The 19,392-nt window shown below is 40.7% G+C and overlaps 1 protein-coding gene across 1 annotated transcript; it reads right to left on the reverse strand.

The window, feature by feature from the left end:
• Nucleotides 1–6,029: 6,029 nt before the first annotated feature.
• On the reverse strand, nucleotides 6,030–15,415 carry LOC311102939 (proton-activated chloride channel-like). The gene is made up of 8 exons (XM_084144432.1): nucleotides 15,180–15,415; nucleotides 14,720–14,828; nucleotides 14,276–14,485; nucleotides 13,488–13,642; nucleotides 12,875–13,017; nucleotides 8,111–8,252; nucleotides 7,747–7,857; nucleotides 6,030–7,567 (listed from the first exon to the last, which is right to left on the reverse strand). The coding sequence occupies exons 1-8, from the start codon at nucleotides 15,213–15,215 to the stop codon at nucleotides 7,388–7,390; spliced, it is 1,086 nt and encodes a 361-aa protein (XP_084000558.1). The 5' UTR covers nucleotides 15,216–15,415; the 3' UTR covers nucleotides 6,030–7,387.
• Nucleotides 15,416–19,392: the final 3,977 nt, after the last annotated feature.

Raw genomic sequence — 19,392 nt, forward strand, 5'->3', positions numbered from 1 at the left:
CGAGGAATCCGGGAGAAAGAGAGTGCACTTGTTTGAAATGAAAAAGCTTTGCAGTAACTATTGATAAAGAAGAACATAAAAACTAAGCAGCTGCTTTACAAGTGGGATGCGCTGCTGGGGGCTACATCCCGAGGGGTTCGTGCTGATTGTAAGGAGATTGTGTCAGGAGAAGTGCAGTATTATCATAAGGAGACGTATACTTGGAATATGGAGGAGGAATGGAGGGGAAAAGAGAGGCAGAGGAGATCTAAGAGACAGAGGAAGAGGGTGAGATTGAGTCGGTAAGAAATGGCGGGGAAAAGGAAGATGGTTTGTTGAAGTGTGCAGAAGGGCATGAGACAAAGGAATGTGTAGCAGAGGGGAAAGTAGTGGTATGTGTTAATTGTAGGGGTGGACATGGGGCTGGGGATCAGACATGTCCTGTGCGAGAGAGGCAGGTTGAGGTTTCCAGGGTAAGAGTAGAGAAGAAGTTGTCATATGCTGAGGCAGTGAAGAAAGTAGAGGAAGATGGGTCAAGGAGGAGGGGAGTGGTGTGAGTAGTAGATCTGTACCTGTACAGAGGGATAAACAGAGGGATAGGCCAACAAGTGATATATGTTTCAGTAAACTTGGATTTTTGGCATTCATAGCAATGGTTATCAATTGTACTGCAGGGATGGAACGTAAGTCGCAGAAAATGGAGGTTGTGGTGGCAGCTGATGAGAGGTATTTGGATGTACGAGACTTGACATCAGAACGCTGATCAAGATGGGTGCTACCAGACCACCGTCCCAGCCATTAGATTGATGAGGGGAAAAAAACAATTTAATCCATTTTAGAATAAGGCTGTAAGATAACAAAATGTGGAAAAATTCAAGGGGTCTGAATACTTTCCAAATGCACTGTACATCTGGTGTATTAGAAGCAATTATTGGTACCATGATTTTTATTTACACAAAGATTGACCATGAAGATCATCATTTTTCCAATCACTATAATGGGGGATCCTGTTTTCTGCTAACAGTGACCACGTTTACATGCACACCAATATCCCGTTATTATTCAGGATATACAGTGGGGGAAAAAAGTATTTAGTCAGCCACCAATTGTGCAAGTTCTCCCACTTAAAAAGATGAGAGAGGCCTATAATTTATCATAGGTACACGTCAACTATGACAGACAAAATCCAGAAAATCACATTGTAGGATTTTTAATGAATTTATTTGCAAATTATGGTGGAAAATAAGTATTTGGTCAATAACAAAAGTTTCTCAATACTTTGTTATATACCCTTTGTTGGCAATGACACAGGTCAAACGTTTTCTGTATGTCTTCACAAGGTTTTCACACACTGTTGCTGGTATTTTGGTCCATTCCTCCATGCAGATCTCCTCTAGAGCAGTGATGTTTTGGGGCTGTCGCTGGGCAACACGGACTTTCAACTCCCTCCAAAGATTTTCTATGGGGTTGAGATCTGGAGACTGGCTAGGCCACTCCAGGACCTTGAAATGCTTCTTACGAAGCCACTCCTTCGTTGCCCGGGCGGTGTGTTTGGGATCATTGTCATGCTGTTTGACCCAGCCACTTTTCATCTTCAATGCCCTTGCTGATGGAAGGAGGTTTTCACTCAAAATCTCACGATACATGGCCCCATTCATTCTTTCCTTTACACGGATCAGTCGTCCTGGTCCCTTTGCAGAAAAACAGCCCCAAAGCATGATGTTTCCACCCCCTTGCTTCACAGTAGGTATGGTGTTCTTTGGATGCAACTCAGCATTCTTTGTCCTCCAAACACGACGAGTTGAGTTTTTACCAAAAAGTTCTATTTTGGTTTCATCTGACCATATGACATTCTCCCAATCCTCTTCTGGATCATCCAAATGCACTCTAGCAAACTTCAGACGGGCCTGGACATGTACTGGCTTAAGCAGGGGGACACGTCTGGCACTGCAGGATTTGAGTCCCTGGCGGCGTAGTGTGTTACTGATGGTAGGCTTTGTTACTTTGGTCCCAGCTCTCTGCAGGTCATTCACTAGGTCCCCCTGTGTGGTTCTGGGATTTTTGCTCACTGTTCTTGTGATCATTTTGACCCCACGGGGTGAGATCTTGCGTGGAGCCCCAGATCGAGGGAGATTATCAGTGGTCTTGTATGTCTTCCATTTCCTAATAATTGCTCCCACAGTTGATTTCTTCAAACCAAGCTGCTTACCTATTGCAGATTCAGTCTTCCCAGCCTGGTGCATGTCTACAATTTTGTTTCTGGTGTCCTTTGACAGCTCTTTGGTCTTGGCCAGAGTGGAGTTTGGAGTGTGACTGTTTGAGGTTGTGAACAGGTATCTTTTATACTGATAACAAGTTCAAACAGGTGCCATTAATACAGGTAACGGTGGAGGACAGAGGAGCCTCTTAAAGAAGAAGTTACAGGTCTGTGAGAGCCAGAAATCTTGCTTGTTTGTAGGTGACCAAATACTTATTTTCCACCATAATTTGCAAATAAATTCATTAAAAATCCTACAATGTGATTTTCTGGATTTTTTTCTCTCAATTTGTCTGTCATAGTTGACGTGTACCTATGATGAAAATTACAGGCCTCTCTCATCTTTTTAAGTGGGAGAACTTGCACAATTGGTGGCTGACTAAATACTTTTTTCCCCCTCTGTATAAACATCATATCCCGTTTAAAATAACCAGAAAAAGCTTGTATCCCAGTTATGAGAAACCTGGATAAAATGCATGGGATATGCTGATCTTAGACGGGATACTGTGGCGCGTAAACATCTTGTCCCGTTTTTTCGCGGTCTGCGCAGGCTCAGTTTCACATATCGTGGATGTTGTGTGATTTTTTTTTTCTTCATCTGATTGTCAAACAAATCACTTCAAAAAGTAGGCTACCTGCGCAGTTCGATCCACCATAATTCCATACTAATTTATTTAGCTGATACTAAATCCATACTGGGCCGTATAGCCTACTGGCTACATTCACCCCTAATTTAGACAACTTTCTGCTTATAATTTCCGACGTTTGGTAGGCCATTTTTACATGCATCTTCTCTTCTGTCATAACTCGTTGCCCCAGAAGACTGAATAAAGTAGTGCTCACCAGAATAATGTCTTACATCGATTCTGTTTCGTCTAGGGACCGTGGAGAAAACGCAATCACTCCAAAACAGTGGAAAGATTGGTCCTGTGCAAAATGTCCAAATGTCATCAGTTTGACCAGCGTTTAAGGAAATTAAAAGCTGAGAAAACAATGAAACCTGTTTCTGATAAGACTTCAGTTCATCTTGGGTGCATATTTTATGTGGTTGAAATACTGTCTGCTTGCATAAGAAGGGTCAAAGATAACACATTACACGCGCAGTTGCATTTTCTCAAGAGACGCTGAAAGAAACAAATGATATTTCTCCACTCCTGTTCCCGAGACAAAATTAACATTTGTTGTATAATTTTATTGCAAGAAATGCATAATTCTGCAGGAGTTATTATAGGTCTACAATCAGTGTCCATATTTCAGTTACTATTCCATTTAACCCGTATGAATTTAAATTAGGAATATTCTGTTTTTTCATGGGTACAGGGATATTCGTGAGCGTGATATCCAAGGTGCTCTTATCCAAGGTGCATGTAAACATCTAATAATTATAATACAATCAGTGTCCATATTTCAGTTAATATACCATTTACATTTTTTACATTTTAGCAGACGCTCTTATCCAGAGCGATTTACAGTTAGAGAGTGCATACATTATATATTTTTTCATACTGGCCCCCCCGTGGGAATCGAACCCACAACCCTGGCGTTGCAAACGCCATGCTCTACCAACTGAGCTACATCGCTGCCGGCCATTCCCTCCCCTACCCTGGGCCAATTGTGCGCCGCCCCATGGGTCTCCCGGTCGCGGCCGGCTACGACAGAGCCTGGATTAGAACCAGGATCTCTAGTGGCGATGCCTTAGACCACTGCGCCACCCGTATGAATTTAAATTAGGAATATTCTGTTTATTCACGGGTACAGGGATATTCGTGAGCGCGATATCAAAGGTGCATGTAAACATCTTATCCCCGACTAAGACCTTAAACTGGATACGAGCTACTGTCCGGAATACTGTGCTCATGTAAACGTGGTCGATGCCTTCAGTGCTGCAGTCGGCCTTGGAACTCCCATGGTTTCAATGAGAGGGGGTAGTCGTTCTCCCCACCCGTTTTAGCATGGTCCGTGCTATCCGGGACAAGGTGACTTTTATCAATATATTCGGCTCTATTTAGTCTCCGATTCGAAAATGCTAATTAGCGTCAAAGTAGACATCATGCAAGACTACAAATCCCTGCAAGCTCCTGCACGTCATCTCTCGCTGGCACCTTTGCTAACAGGTACATTTTAAGAAATGTTGCCAATGTATTCATTACTACATTTAGCTAACATTAGATAGTTAATCCAGAGATTCTTAATTTTTCCTCGATTTCGCAGTCTCGTTCAGATCATAATGGTATTTGTAGTTCTTTATGATAGCCACATTAGCAGCTAATTAGCATTTCATTTGTTGGGGGGTAAATAGAGCCTAATGTATTGATAAAAGTCACCTTGTCCGAGAGAGATTGACACGGTTATCAAAACGTAATGCCAGGGTAAACCTACACGAAACACAGCGCTTATCTAAAATCCCCTACGGGTAAAATGAATGGTGGGAAAACGATTGGAACCATTTCCCTATTCGACCACTAGGATTTATGGGTATTTTGACTCATACTGTGGTACTCTATGGCCATTGAGAGCTTCCACCATTTTAAATTAGTCAACTGGGCGGGGATTCCTATCAATTGGGAGCAATCAGCCAATGAAGAAGAAGAAGAAAATTGACTACTTTAAAATGGAGATAGCCTCAATGGCGCTACCCATACTGTCACAGATGCTATAATGGTACACAGATACAAAGATGAGTCCTCTTATCTATTTTCATTGCCTGTTGTTCACACGCATATCTGCCCTCTCATTGGCTAGAATGGTCCCACCTGATCTTGCCTCCTCCCACGCACCATCCATCTTTGAGAACATGTATTTCCATTGTTAGAGCGGTCACTTGACTAGCTTGTCAATATAATAAACTATCTTTGGCGTAACCAAGTGTTAACCACGATGATGTACCATATATAAAACCTGGATTGCTGATGGGATTGAGAGGCCATATTGGTATTGATGGGATTGAAGCCACTGGTCGGCCATATTGGCACTTCCCAGTAGGAGCAGTCCTCCATAGGAATAAATGGAATTCTGAAGTATTTCAATTAAATGTTTCAAGGACAAAATTACATGTATTTAAGTATATACTTTAGTAAGGAAAATGTTTATTTTAAATGTAATTATGTTTAGCTCACATAATATAATTTAAAAGTATGCATTAAGGTGTCTGCAATAGAATAAATGTGGCAAAGACGAATGTAGACGTTAATAAATGCATTTCTATATCTCTATAAATATTTTTTACATTCGTGGGGGAGCGCCAAGATGGAGGCACGGTGGCTTCAACACAGCGCCCCCTATCGGTCATCTAGTATATACCGGCACGGTGGCTTCAACACAGCGCCCCCTATCGGTCATCTAGTATATACCGGCACGGTGGCTTCAACACAGCGCCCCCTATCGGTCATCTAGTATATACCGGCACGGTGGCTTCAACACAGCGCCCCCTATCGGTCATCTAGTATATACCGGCACGGTGGCTTCAACACAGCACCCCCTATCGGTCATCTAGTATATACCGGCACGGTGGATTCAACACAGCGCCCCCTATCGGTCATCTAGTATATACCGGCACGGTGGCTTCAACACAGCGCCCCCTATCGGTCATCTAGTATATACCGGCACGGTGGCTTCAACACAGCGCCCCCTATCGGCCATCTAGTATATACCCGTATACAAATCATTGGTTAACCAACAACTGACTGCTTATGAATGAAGGCCATTACATTGATGTAGGTACAGTTGCAAGTGGTGTTGCAGATTATTATTGGGGATTTAGGGGCACATGTTCATAGACAGTGACTAAACACAATTAATTGCAACAGCAAAAAGGTTTTATTTCACAGTAAAAACTCTGCACAATTTCAAGTAAATCCCAGGTAATTGTTGATCAGTCCAGTTTTTCCAAGATGTGTAAAGTATTGAGGTCGTATTCGTAAATATTTGCATAGTGTGTAGAAGCAAAGAAAACAGTAGTAGACTATTACTCTGGGTTCCGTAACAGTCAGTCGTTCAGTCGTATGAGTCTGTCGTTCAGTCGTATGAGTCTGTCGTTCAGTCGTATGAGTCTGTCGTTCAGTCGTATGAGTCTGTCGTTCAGTCGTATGAGTCAGTCGTTCAGTCGTATGAGTCTGTCGTTCAGTCGTATGAGTCAGCCGTTCAGTCGTATGAGTCTGTCGTTCAGTCGTATGAGTCTCGTTCAGTCGTATGAGTCTGTCGTTCAGTCGTATGAGTCTGTCGTTCAGTCGTATGAGTCTGCCGTTCAGTCGTATGAGTCAGCCGTTCAGTCGTATGAGTCTGTCGTTCAGTCGTACGAGTCTGTCGTTCAGTCGTACGAGTCTGTCGTTCAGTCGTACGAGTCTGCCGTTCAGTCGTACGAGTCTGCCGTTCAGTCGTACGAGTCTGCCGTTCAGTCGTACGAGTCTGCCGTTCAGTCGTACGAGTCTGCCGTTCAGTCGTACGAGTCTGTCGTTCAGTCATATGAGTCAGTTGTTCAGTCGTATGAGTAATCCAGTGAGATATAAAGTTAAAACTGACTCCTTCATTCTATATACATTCATTCTTTGTAAAAGGGAAACAAACCACGGAAAAACAAACAAATAAGCAATTGCATCATGGTCCACATTTGGTAAGCACTACTCACTGTTCCCTTTTTACAATTTGTTCCCTTTACATTTTTTTTTTATATACATAAAATATCCAGAGGCGATAAGATACTTAACAATTTAAGTTATTCTAAAAATAATACACGTTTTAAAATATCTCACTGCTCAATTTAAACTCAGATTTAAGAATGTTATGGCAGGTAAACTGAGGAATTTATCTTGATAGGCCTACAGTTCATGTCAGTTTTTGATGGTTCAGAAACAAGTTTTCCTCAGCAACAGTTTCATAACATTCATAAATACAATTTCCAATCATATTTCCCAGTAACATTTTGGAATGCTACAAAAATCATTGTGAATTTGACCTTTGGTTGAGTTGTCTAAAATCGTAACACGTTACCATCTCATCAATATTTATACGTACAAAATCTGATGTGATGATCCCAAAACAACATTTTAAAACCTGGGCAATATTTGCCATTAAAAGCAAGTGCCTCAGTAATTGGTTGAAAAAAGTTCCTTCACGGGAAAAATAAAGTGATATTCTATTCTATTAATATGAGTATTAGCTACTATGTCTCTCTGAGCCGATGTGGTTCAGTTCCTTGTTTCTGTTTCTCAGGTGCCTCTTACGAATCTTAATGACCCATTTCACACTGAAACTGGCAAAGTTAGCAGCCTTGAACAGAGCCATGAACACGCCACACAGAATGGCAACTGTATTCCACGGATTGGCTGTCACGATCTGTGGAGAAACATGGGTAAAAAATATTTCATTGTTAGTTATACGCCTATTCCTCAGAGCAGGGATAGGATTTTAAAAAAAAACTACACCAGTAGAATAGGATAGAATGGAATAAAACAGAATATAGAAAAATAGAATAGATGCTATTCTAATAATGCAATATAAATATGTTCGCTTACATCTCTGACTTCTTGTACAAAGGGATCCCTCCATTCAAACGCAACAAAGAAAAGCTGAATGGCTTCTTGCTCTGATACAGGTCTCTTGTCATTATATTTGACCACACTAGACTGGAAGAACAGACAACTGTAATGTTCTCATCATGATGTAGAAAACCCTTTGTACTCATTAGGAACAAAAAAATGTGACAGCTACAACAGGAACATGTAAAGGGAAAATATCATCTTTGCAACATGTCGCATGTTTTCTGCCACAGTAGATGCTAAAATTAATCATTTAGCTAATCTTATCAAAATTAAAAGGTGAAATAAATAAAAATAGACAACATTTAAGGAAACCTGAATGTTTAGGAACATTACTGACCTCTTGCCGGAACTCCATGGACTCGTTCTTCTTCCCAGAGGTCTTGACCAGTGACATCTTGACCCAGGTCCTGAAGCCTCCAGAGAACGTCCTCATGGAGTAGTTCCTCTCACAGGCCTGCATGAACGCTGATTTATCCACGCTATAACAGGAGGTGGAGGGCAGAAAAAAATGGTTGTTGTTATACGCACATCTCAATACACTTAGGTTACACTATATTACTCGTTAAACCTGGGATTTTAAACTCTATTACACTCTAAACCAGGGATTTTAAACTCTATTACACTCTAAACCAGGGATTTTAAACTATATTACTCGTTAAACCTGGGATTTTAAACTCTATTACACTCTAAACCAGGGATTTTAAACTCTATTACACTCTAATCCAGGGATTTTAAACTCTATTACACTCTAATCCAGGGATTTTAAACTCTACTACACTCTAAACCAGGGATTTTAAACTCTATTACACTCTAATCCAGGTATTTTAAACTATATTACACTCTAATCCAGGGATTTTAAACTCTACTACACTCTAAACCAGGGATTTTAAACTCTATTACACTCTAAACCAGGGATTTTAAACATCTATTACACTCTAAACCAGGGATTTTAAACCTCTATTACACTCTAAACCAGGGATTTTAAACTCTATTACACTCTAAACCAGGGATTTTAAACTCTACTACACTCTAAACCAGGGATTTTAAACTCTATTACACTCTAATCCAGGGATTTTAAACTCTAGAACACTATTAACCAGGGATTTTAAACTATTTTACACTCTAATCCAGGGATTCCAAACTCTATTAAAAACTCTAAACCATGGATTTTAAACTATATTACACTCTAATACAGGGATTTTAAACTCTACTACACTCTAAATCAGGGATTTTAAACTCTATTACACTCTAATTCGGGAATTTTAAACTCTACTACACTCTAAACCAGGGATTTTAAACTCTACTACACTCTAAACCAGGGATTTTAAACTCTACTACACTCTAAACTAGGGCTTTTAAACTCTATTACACTCTAATCCAGGGATTTTAAACTCTATTACACTCTAATCCAGGGATTTTAAACTCTACTACACTCTAATCCAGGGATTTTTAAACTCTATTACACTCTAATCCAGGGATTTTAAACTCTACTACACTCTAATCCAGGGATTTTAAACTCTATTACACTCTAATCCAGGGATTTTAAACTCTATTACACTCTAATTCAGGGATTTTAAACTCTACTACACTCTAAACCAGGGATTTTAAACTCTACTACACTCTAAACCAGGGATTTTAAACTCTATTACACTCTAAACCAGGGATTTTAAACTCTATTACACGCTAATCCAGGGATTTTAAACTCTATTACACTCTAATCCAGGGATTTTAAACTCTATTACACTCTAATCCAGGGATTTTAAACTCTACTACACTCTAATCCAGGGATTTTAAACTCTACTACACTCTAAACCAGGGATTTTAAACTCTACTACACTCTAATCCAGGGATTCCAAACTCTATTAAAAACTCTAAACCATGGATTTTAAACTATATTACACTCTAATACAGGGATTTTAAACTCTACTACACTCTAAATCAGGGATTTTAAACTCTATTACACTCTAATTCAGGAATTTTAAACTCTACTACACTCTAAACCAGGGATTTTAAACTCTACTACACTCTAAACCAGGGATTTTAAACTCTACTACACTCTAAACTAGGGCTTTTAAACTCTATTACACTCTAATCCAGGGATTTTAAACTCTATTACACTCTAATCCAGGGATTTTAAACTCTACTACACTCTAATCCAGGGATTTTTAAACTCTATTACACTCTAATCCAGGGATTTTAAACTCTACTACACTCTAATCCAGGGATTTTAAACTCTATTACACTCTAATCCAGGGATTTTAAACTCTATTACACTCTAATTCAGGGATTTTAAACTCTACTACACTCTAAACCAGGGATTTTAAACTCTACTACACTCTAAACCAGGGATTTTAAACTCTATTACACTCTAAACCAGGGATTTTAAACTCTATTACACTCTAATCCAGGGATTTTAAACTCTATTACACTCTAATCCAGGGATTTTAAACTCTATTACACTCTAATCCAGGGATTTTAAACTCTACTACACTCTAATCCAGGGATTTTAAACTCTACTACACTCTAAACCAGGGATTTTAAACTCTACTACACTCTAAACCAGGGATTTTAAACTCTACTACACTCTAAACCAGGGATTTTAAACTCTATTACACTCTAATCCAGGGATTTTAAACTCTACTACACTCTAATCCAGGGATTCTAAACTCTACTACACTCTAATCCAGGGATTTTAAACTCTACTACACTCTAATCCAGGGATTTTAAACTCTACTACACTCTAAACCAGGGATTTTAAACTCTACTACACTCTAAACCAGGGATTTTAAACTCTACTACACTCTAAACCAGGGATTTTAAACTCTACTACACTCTAAACCAGGGATTTTAAACTCTATTACACTCTAAACCAGGGATTTTAAACTCTATTACACTCTAAACCAGGGATTTTAAACTCTATTACACTCTAAACCAGGGATTTTAAACTCTATTACACTCTAATTCAGAGATTTTAAACTCTACTACACTCTAAACCAGGGATTTTATACTCTACTACACTCTAAACCAGGGATTTTAAACTCTATTACACTCTAATTCAGGGATTTTAAACTCTACTACACTCTAAACCAGGGATTTTAAACTCTATTACACTCTAAACCAGGGATTTTAAACTCTATTACACTCTAATTCAGGGATTTTATACTCTACTACACTCTAAACCAGGGATTTTAAACTCTACTACACTCTAAACCAGGGATTTTAAACTCTACTACACTCTAAACCAGGGATTTTAAACTCTACTACACTCTAAACCAGGGATTTTAAACTCTATTACACTCTAAACCAGGGATTTTAAACTCTATTACACTCTAATCCAGGGATTTTAAACTCTATTACACTCTAATCCAGGGATTTTAAACTCTACTACACTCTAAACCAGGGATTTTAAACTCTATTACACTCTAATCCAGGGATTTTAAACTCTACTACACTCTAAACCAGGGATTTTAAACTCTATTACACTCTAAACCAGGGATTTTAAACTCTATTACACTCTAATCCAGGGATTTTAAACTCTACTACACTCTAAACCAGGGATTTTAAACTCTATTACACTCTAATCCAGGTATTCTAAACTATATTACACTCTAATCCAGGGATTTTAAACTCTACTACACTCTAATCCAGGGATTTTAAACTCTATTACACTCTAAACCAGGGATTTTAAACTCTATTACACTCTAAACCAGGGATTTTAAACTCTATTACACTCTAATCCAGGGATTTTAAACTCTTTTACACTCTAATCCAGGGATTTTAAACTCTACTACACTCTAATCCAGGGATTTTAAACTCTATTACACTCTAATCCATGGATTTTAAACTCTACTACACTCTAATCCAGGGATTTTAAACTTTTATTTTATAGTATAAGGGGGAGTGAAAACCTGCAGACACTCGGCCCTCCAGCTGTGCTCTAAACGAACAAACTGGGCCAGTGCTTTACCTTCTGGACAGGTCGTTGTATTAAAATGGGCCAGTGCTTTACCTTCTGGACAGGTCATTGTATTAAACTGGGCCAGTACTTTACCTTCTGGACAGGTCGTTGTATTAAACTGGGCCAGTGCTTTACCTTCTGGACAGGTCGTTGTATTAAACTGGGCCAGTATTTTACCTTCTGGACAGGTCGTTGTATTAAACTGGGCCAGTATTTTACCTTCTGGACAGGTCGTTGTATTAAATGGGCCAGTATTTTACCTTCTGGACAGGTCGTTGTATTAAACTGGGCCAGTATTTTACCTTCTGGACAGGTCGTTGTATTAAACTGGGCCAGTATTTTACCTTCTGGACAGGTCGTTGTATTAAACTGGGCCAGTATTTTACCTTCTGGACAGGTCGTTGTATTAAACTGGGCCAGTGCTTTACCTTCTGGACAGGTTGTTGTATTAAACTGGGCCAGTGCTTTACCTTCTGGACAGGTCGTTGTATTAAACTGGGCCAGTATTTTACCTTCTGGACAGGTCGTTGTATTAAACTGGGCCAGTATTTTACCTTCTGGACAGGTCGTTGTATTAAACTGGGCCAGTGCTTTACCTTCTGGACAGGTCGTTGTATTAAACTGGGCCAGTATTTTACCTTCTGGACAGGTCGTTGTATTAAACTGGGCCAGTATTTTACCTTCTGGACAGGTCGTTGTATTAAACTGGGCCAGTGCTTTACCTTCTGGACAGGTCGTTGTATTAAACTGGGCCAGTATTTTACCTTCTGGACAGGTCGTTGTATTAAACTGGGCCAGTATTTTACCTTCTGGACAGGTCGTTGTATTAAACTGGGCCAGTGCTTTACCTTCTGGACAGGTCGTTGTATTAAACTGGGCCAGTATTTTACCTTCTGGACAGGTCGTTGTATTAAACTGGGCCAGTATTTTACCTTCTGGACAGGTCGTTGTATTAAACTGGGCCAGTGCTTTTATCTTCTGGACAGGTCGTTGTATTAAACTGGGCCAGTGCTTTACCTTCTGGACAGGTCGATGTATTAAAATGGGCCAGTGCTTTACCTTCTGGACAGGTCGTTGTAATAAACTGGGCCAGTATTTTACCTTCTGGACAGGTCGTTGTATTAAACTGGGCCAGTGCTTTACCTTCTGGACAGGTCGTTGTATTTGTCGAAGAGCATGTATGTGATGGCACTGAAATCTTCTTCTGTCTCGTTCTTACTGAACTGCAGGAAGATTAACTCCCTGTTTCTGACATCTGTTGGACCGCTGACCACCAAGGCTTGCTTCTACAACAACCAGGAAAGGAATTCATTTATTAAATGACTGAATGACTGACTGACTGAACAACCGACTAATCTCAGAAACCCAGAACTAAAATCTTCCATAATTGCGTCAAATACCATTTATGTTACGTAGCCTGTCCATGAGAGATTACTAAGCAACCAACCAACCAACCAAGCAACCAACCAACCAACCAAGCAACCAACCAACCAACCAACCAAGCAACCAACCAAGCAACCAACCACCCAACCAACCACCCAACCAACCAACCAAGCAACCAACCAAGCAACCAACCAAGCAAGCGACCAATGAATGAACGAAAATGCTTAGAACAAATGTTGCAGTGTTCTATCTATAGATGTGTTGTTCTCACAAATTAACCAACCAACCAATAAACCAACCAATAAACCAACCAACCAACCAACCAATAAACAAATGAATGTGCATAAGTGCTCTATAGTAGTATGGTTCTCACCACGGTGTGGTTGGTGAAGGGGCCAGTGTAGGTCACCTCCTCCATGACACAGTCTCCTGGCTGGGGCTTCCCTGGGGTGACCAGCGGGGGGATATGGGCATGGTGGTGGTGCTGACAGCTCAGCAGCTGAGCTGTACCAGGGTACAGGGCGATGCCTGCTCACAAAAGGATGTTCCATCAAGAAAACTAAGATTTAAATCAAAATTAGCATAATGTTCTCTCAAAAAAAAAAAAAATATATAAGCTTGACATTTTGTAAAAAAATAAATAATGTTTAATAATTATATTCTCTCTCCCCAAAAGCTTCATATTCTCTCTGATCAGCATTCACACTAAACCAACATCTTAAATCCAGCTAAATAGAGACCTTTATTAAACACATCTGTTGGTGTATTGTAAAGTGTATCTGTTGGTGTATTGTAAAGTGTATCTGTTGGTGTATTGTAAAGTGTATCTGTTGGTGTATTGTAAAGTGTATCTGTTGGTGTATTGTAAAGTGTATCTGTTGGTGTATTGTAAAGTGTATCTGTTGGTGTATTGTAAAGTGTATCTGTTGGTGTATTGTAAAGTGTATCTGTTGGTGTATTGTAAAGTGTATCTGTTGGTGTATTGTAAAGTGTATCTGTTGGTGTATTGTAAAGTGTATCTGTTGGTGTATTGTAAAGTTACCCCCCGGACACTGATCTTGGGTCAGTTTTGTATTCCCCCCCCCCCCCCCTAATGGTTAAGGTTAGGATTTGGGGGGGGGGGGTGATCCTTGATCTGTACGTTGGAGCAGTTGCACCAACCTGGGGGAGAGAAGACATCCACCTCCTTGTATGTGACGGACATGACAGGGTGACTGAGCTTCTCCATGAAGTCGGTGATGGTTTGGTAGGCCAGGAACACCGCCACAGCAGTCAACACCAGGTAGATGAACAGTAGCAGGACGGTGAACACGTTCTTCAGACAGGCCTTGTTGAATAACGTAAACGTGTTGCCGTTCACTGTGTCTTCCTCTGGAATAATAATGTCAATAAAAAGGTACAAATTATTAAATAATTAAATGGAAAGGAAAGATTGTTAATCGATACTAGAGAGGGACATGAATGACATATTATAGGTAATAAAATAGAGATAATATGAATATTACAGTAGTCTTTACAATATACTTTTTTGGGAATAGACTAGAATAGAATTGACTAGAATAGAAAATAATACAATTGAATATAGTAAAAAATTATAGTCAGAACCTGGTAGAACACTGGCAATGGATTCTTCTGGCTCCTCCAGGCCACCGTTGGCACTGCCATTGTCTTGGTAGAAGTCTGGGGTTTGTAGTTCTTCCTCCTCGTCATTGAACTGTATCAAATAAAAAGGTACAGATTTGTACTATTAAATGGTTGATTTAACACAAAGTATTAGTGCACATAAAGTACAGTGTCTTCCACTTCCAGATCCAAAAGCAGACAGGTGGGTCTGGAGACTTTCAAGTACACTACCGTAATGGTAAAGCAAAAGTCTTAAATCAGCTGTAAGTCACATGATCTTGTTTCTATACAAGGATCCGCTCCTAGAGGTTAGTCCCAATATTTCCCCCCAACTTCCTGAAAAGTAATCGATCAATACAGATAGATACAATTGTAAAGTCATTGATAATGACATGAAATCAATAATCAATTAAAATCCGTCAGTGGCCATAACAGAACTTACTTCTTGGTATGAACGGGAGGTCTCCTTCCTAAGCATTCCGACTCGTCTTCAAAGAATACTTGGACTTACTATATAGTTCATTAAAACTCCGGATATTATAAATGATCCATTTTTATTCATAATAAAAAAAAAATCCTCATGTGGCTCTCATGCAGGTAGAGATATTTAACAGGCGGATTTGGTCACGTTCGTGCGTAGTTAAGCAGTAGCCTACACCTAATTATACAACTACTCTGCTAGCACTAACGATGACGTCACTTTCCTATGGTAATGAGGGAACATTCAAAATAAAAGCCCGCATTTCAAAACATTGCAAGGTGGATAACTCATTAAAAAGATATTACATTTTAATCTATGTCGATTTTTATTGTGCTTATAAACAAATGCAAGAAGGAATTTATGAAAAAAAAAAAAAAAATATATATATATATATATATACATATTTTAAGACCACTATTGAAAAATACAATATTCAGACTGGTATGTTGACAATATTTTGCTTATAGTGAAAAACGTTTATTTGCGCTGATGTAAAAGTTGGATCCGAGCTCCTGAGTGGCGCAGTGGTCTAAAGCACTGCATCGCAGTGCTAGCTGTGCCACTAGAGATCCTGGTTCGAATCCAGGCTCTGTCGCAGCCGGCCGCGACCGGGAGACTCATGGGCGGCGCACAATTGGCCCAGCGTTGTCCAGGGTAGGGGAGGGAATGGCCGGCAGGGATGTAACTCAGTTGATAGAGCATGGCGTTTGCAACGCCAGGGTTGTGGGTTCGATTCCCACGGGGGGCCAGTATAAAAAAAAAAAAAATGTATTCACTAACTGTAAGTCGCTCTGGATAAGAGCGTCTGCTAAATGACTAAAATGTAAATCTGTAGAATCTATATAAGGTATCATTTCATGGGGTTTTGAATAATATGGAGTGTTGCTGGACTGTGATAGCACCTGAGAACGTAGTCACATTGGACAGTTATAGCCATAGATATGCAACATAAAGTTAGCAGTAGTAATTGCGTTACTTTAAATCTTAAGATGATGGATTACTTAAGCCTGTATGAAAGATTTTAGAGGATACCTTACTTCCAATTCAGAAATACCTTGCATTGCAGTATCTGGCAGTGCATGGGGTTGTGGTGGATGTGACACTAAACTATGAATTTTCTCATCTGTGCCCCCATTTTAGTTGTGGTGTTTATGTGTGCTTGTTTTCTAAAGCAGTCTTATTAGAGCGCAATGTGAATACACTTGAGTAAAAAATACTTTAAAGTACTACTTAAGTAGTTTTTTGGGTATCAGTACTTTACTTTACTATTTGTATTATTGCCAACTTTTACTTTTACTTCACTACATTCCTAAAGAAAATAATGTAGTTTTTACTCCATACAGCTCCGAGGCAGGATTGTGTTGAGGCACAGAACTGGGGAAGGGTACCAAAACATTTCTGCAGCATTGAAAGTCCCTAAGAACACAGTGGCTTCCATCACTCTGAAATGGAAGAAGTTTGGAACCACCAAGACTCTTCCTAGAGCTGGCCGCCCGGCACAAACTGAGCAATCTGGGGAGAAGGGCCTTGGTCAGGGAGGTGACCAAGAACCCGATAGTCACTCTGACAGAGCTTTAGAGTTCTTCTAGGTAGATGGGAGAACCTTCCAGAAGGACAACCATCTCTGCAGCACTCCACCAATCAGGCCTTTATGGTAGAGTGGCCAGACGGAAGCCACACCTCAGTAAAAGGTATATGACAGCCCGCTTGGAGTTTGCCAAAAGGCACCTAAAGGACTTTCAGACCATGAGAAACAAGATTATCTGGTCTGATGAAACCAAGATTGAACTCTTTGGTCCTGTGTAGCAACGCTACCCATCCAACCTGACAGCGCTTGAGAGGATCTGCAGAGAAGAATGGGAGAAACTCCCCAAATACAGGTGTGCCAAGCTTGTAGCGTCATACCCAAGAAGACTCAATGCTGTAATCATCTCCCGAGTGGCGCAGTGGTCTAAGGCACTGCATCACAGTGCTAGCTGTGCCACTAGAGATCCTGGTTCGAATCCAGGCTCTGTCGTAGCCGGCCGCGACCGGGAGACCCATGGGGCGGCGCGCAATTGGCCCAGCATCGTCCAGGGTAGGGGAGGGAATGGCCGGCGAATGGCCGGCAGGGATGTAGCTCAGTTGATAGAGCATGGCGTTTGCAACGCCAGGGTTGTGGGTTCGATTCCCACAGGGGGTATGAAAAATAAAATAATGTATGCACTAACTGTAAGTCGCTCTGGATAAGAGCGTCTGCTAAATAATGTAAATGTAATCGCTGCCAAAGGTGCTTCAACAAAGTACTGAGTAAAGGGTCTGAATACTTATGTAAATGAAATATTTCCGTTTTTATTTTTAATAAATTAGCAAAATTGTCTAAAAACCCTATTTTGCTTTGTCATTATGGGGTATTTATGTGTAGATTGATGAGGAAAAAAGTTCGGAGCCTGCTGGTTTTCTGTTCTACCTGATAATTAATTGCACCCACCTGGTGTCCCAGGTCTAAATAATTCCCTGATTAGAGGGGAATCACCCCCCTGGTGTCCCTGATTAGAGGGGAATCACCCCCCTGGTGTCCCAGGTCTGAATCATTCCCTGATTAGAGGGGAATCACCCCCCTGGTGTCCCTGATTAGAGGGGAATCACCCCCCTGGTGTCCCTGATTAGAGGGGAATCACCCCCCTGGTGTCCCTGATTAGAGGGGAATCACCCCCCTGGTGTCCCAGGTCTGAATCAGGCCCTGATTAGAGGGGAATCACCCCCCTGGTGTCCCTGATTAGAGGGGAATCACCCCCCTGGTGTCCCTGATTAGAGGGGAATCACCCCCCTGGTGTCCCTGATTAGAGGGGAATCACCCCCCTGGTGTCCCAGGTCTGAATCAGTCCCTGATTAGAGGGGAATCACCCCCCTGGTGTCCCAGGTCTGAATCAGGCCCTGATTAGAGGGGAATCACCCCCCTGGTGTCCCTGATTAGAGGGGAATCACCCCCCTGGTGTCCCTGATTAGAGGGGAATCACCCCCCTGGTGTCCCTGATTAGAGGGGAATCAACCCCCTGGTGTCCCTGATTAGAGGGGAATCACCCCCCTGGTGTCCCAGGTCTGAATCATTCCCTGATTAGAGGGGAATCTCTCCCCTGGTGTCCCAGGTCTGAATCAGTCCCTAATTAGAGGGGAATCACCCCCCTGGTGTCCCTGATTAGAGGAGAATCACCCCCCTGGTGTCCCTGATTAGAGGGGAATCACCCCCCTGGTGTCCCTGATTAGAGGGGAATCACCCCCCTGGTGTCCCTGATTAGAGGGGAATCACCCCCCTGGTGTCCCTGATTAGAGGGGAATCACCCCCCTGGTGTCCCTGATTAGAGGGAAATCACCCCCCTGGTGTCCCAGGTCTGAATCATTCCCTGATTAGAGGAGAATCACCCCCCTGGTGTCCCTGATTAGAGGGGAATCAACCCCCTGGTGTCCCTGATTAGAGGGGAATCACCCCCCTGGTGTCCCAGGTCTGAATCAGTCCCTGATTAGAGGGGAACAATGAAAATATGCAGTGGAAATTTCAACATACCAGTATTGGTGTAAACTTTCTAAATAAATGCTGGTATAAATAATAATACAATATATATATTTTTTAAGTTACTTATTTGTAAACAAAAACAAACAAAACAATTATTTCATTTAAGTAAATTATCCTTAATTATTATTAATATATAATATATATTAATATATATAAATATAATAATAATATATAATTAATAATTATTATATAATAATATATATTGACTGGTTGCAATGTTGTGAAACATAGTTGTACTGCACTAGAGTAGGGCCCCCCTAACCCCTTCCGGCATTGGGGAACATTCTAACCTATTCACTCGGGGTTCCCTTCCGGCGTTGGGGAACATCCCGTGCACCCGCCACGTCTATTTCTATAGGCACAAGCACTGTTCACACCCCTCTTGTTGGTGGAGAGAGTTTTACAGTTTTAAAGCTAACGTTCTTGCAATTATATACATTTTGCCATGTCTAATATGTATTCATGTGATATTTGATTGACAAAAAAATTACAACAATATCTATGGGCTAAAAAAAAAACGACATAAAAAAAAACGTTAGCTGACATGGGCTAGTTCATCTGGACATTTCGGGATAGATTATAAATATCTCTCTAAGGAATGCAATGGCTAACATGACAAGA

This window comes from Coregonus lavaretus (assembly GCF_964263955.1).
Source record: "Coregonus lavaretus genome assembly, chromosome: 27".
In the NCBI taxonomy this organism is placed as follows: domain Eukaryota; kingdom Metazoa; phylum Chordata; class Actinopteri; order Salmoniformes; family Salmonidae; genus Coregonus; species Coregonus lavaretus.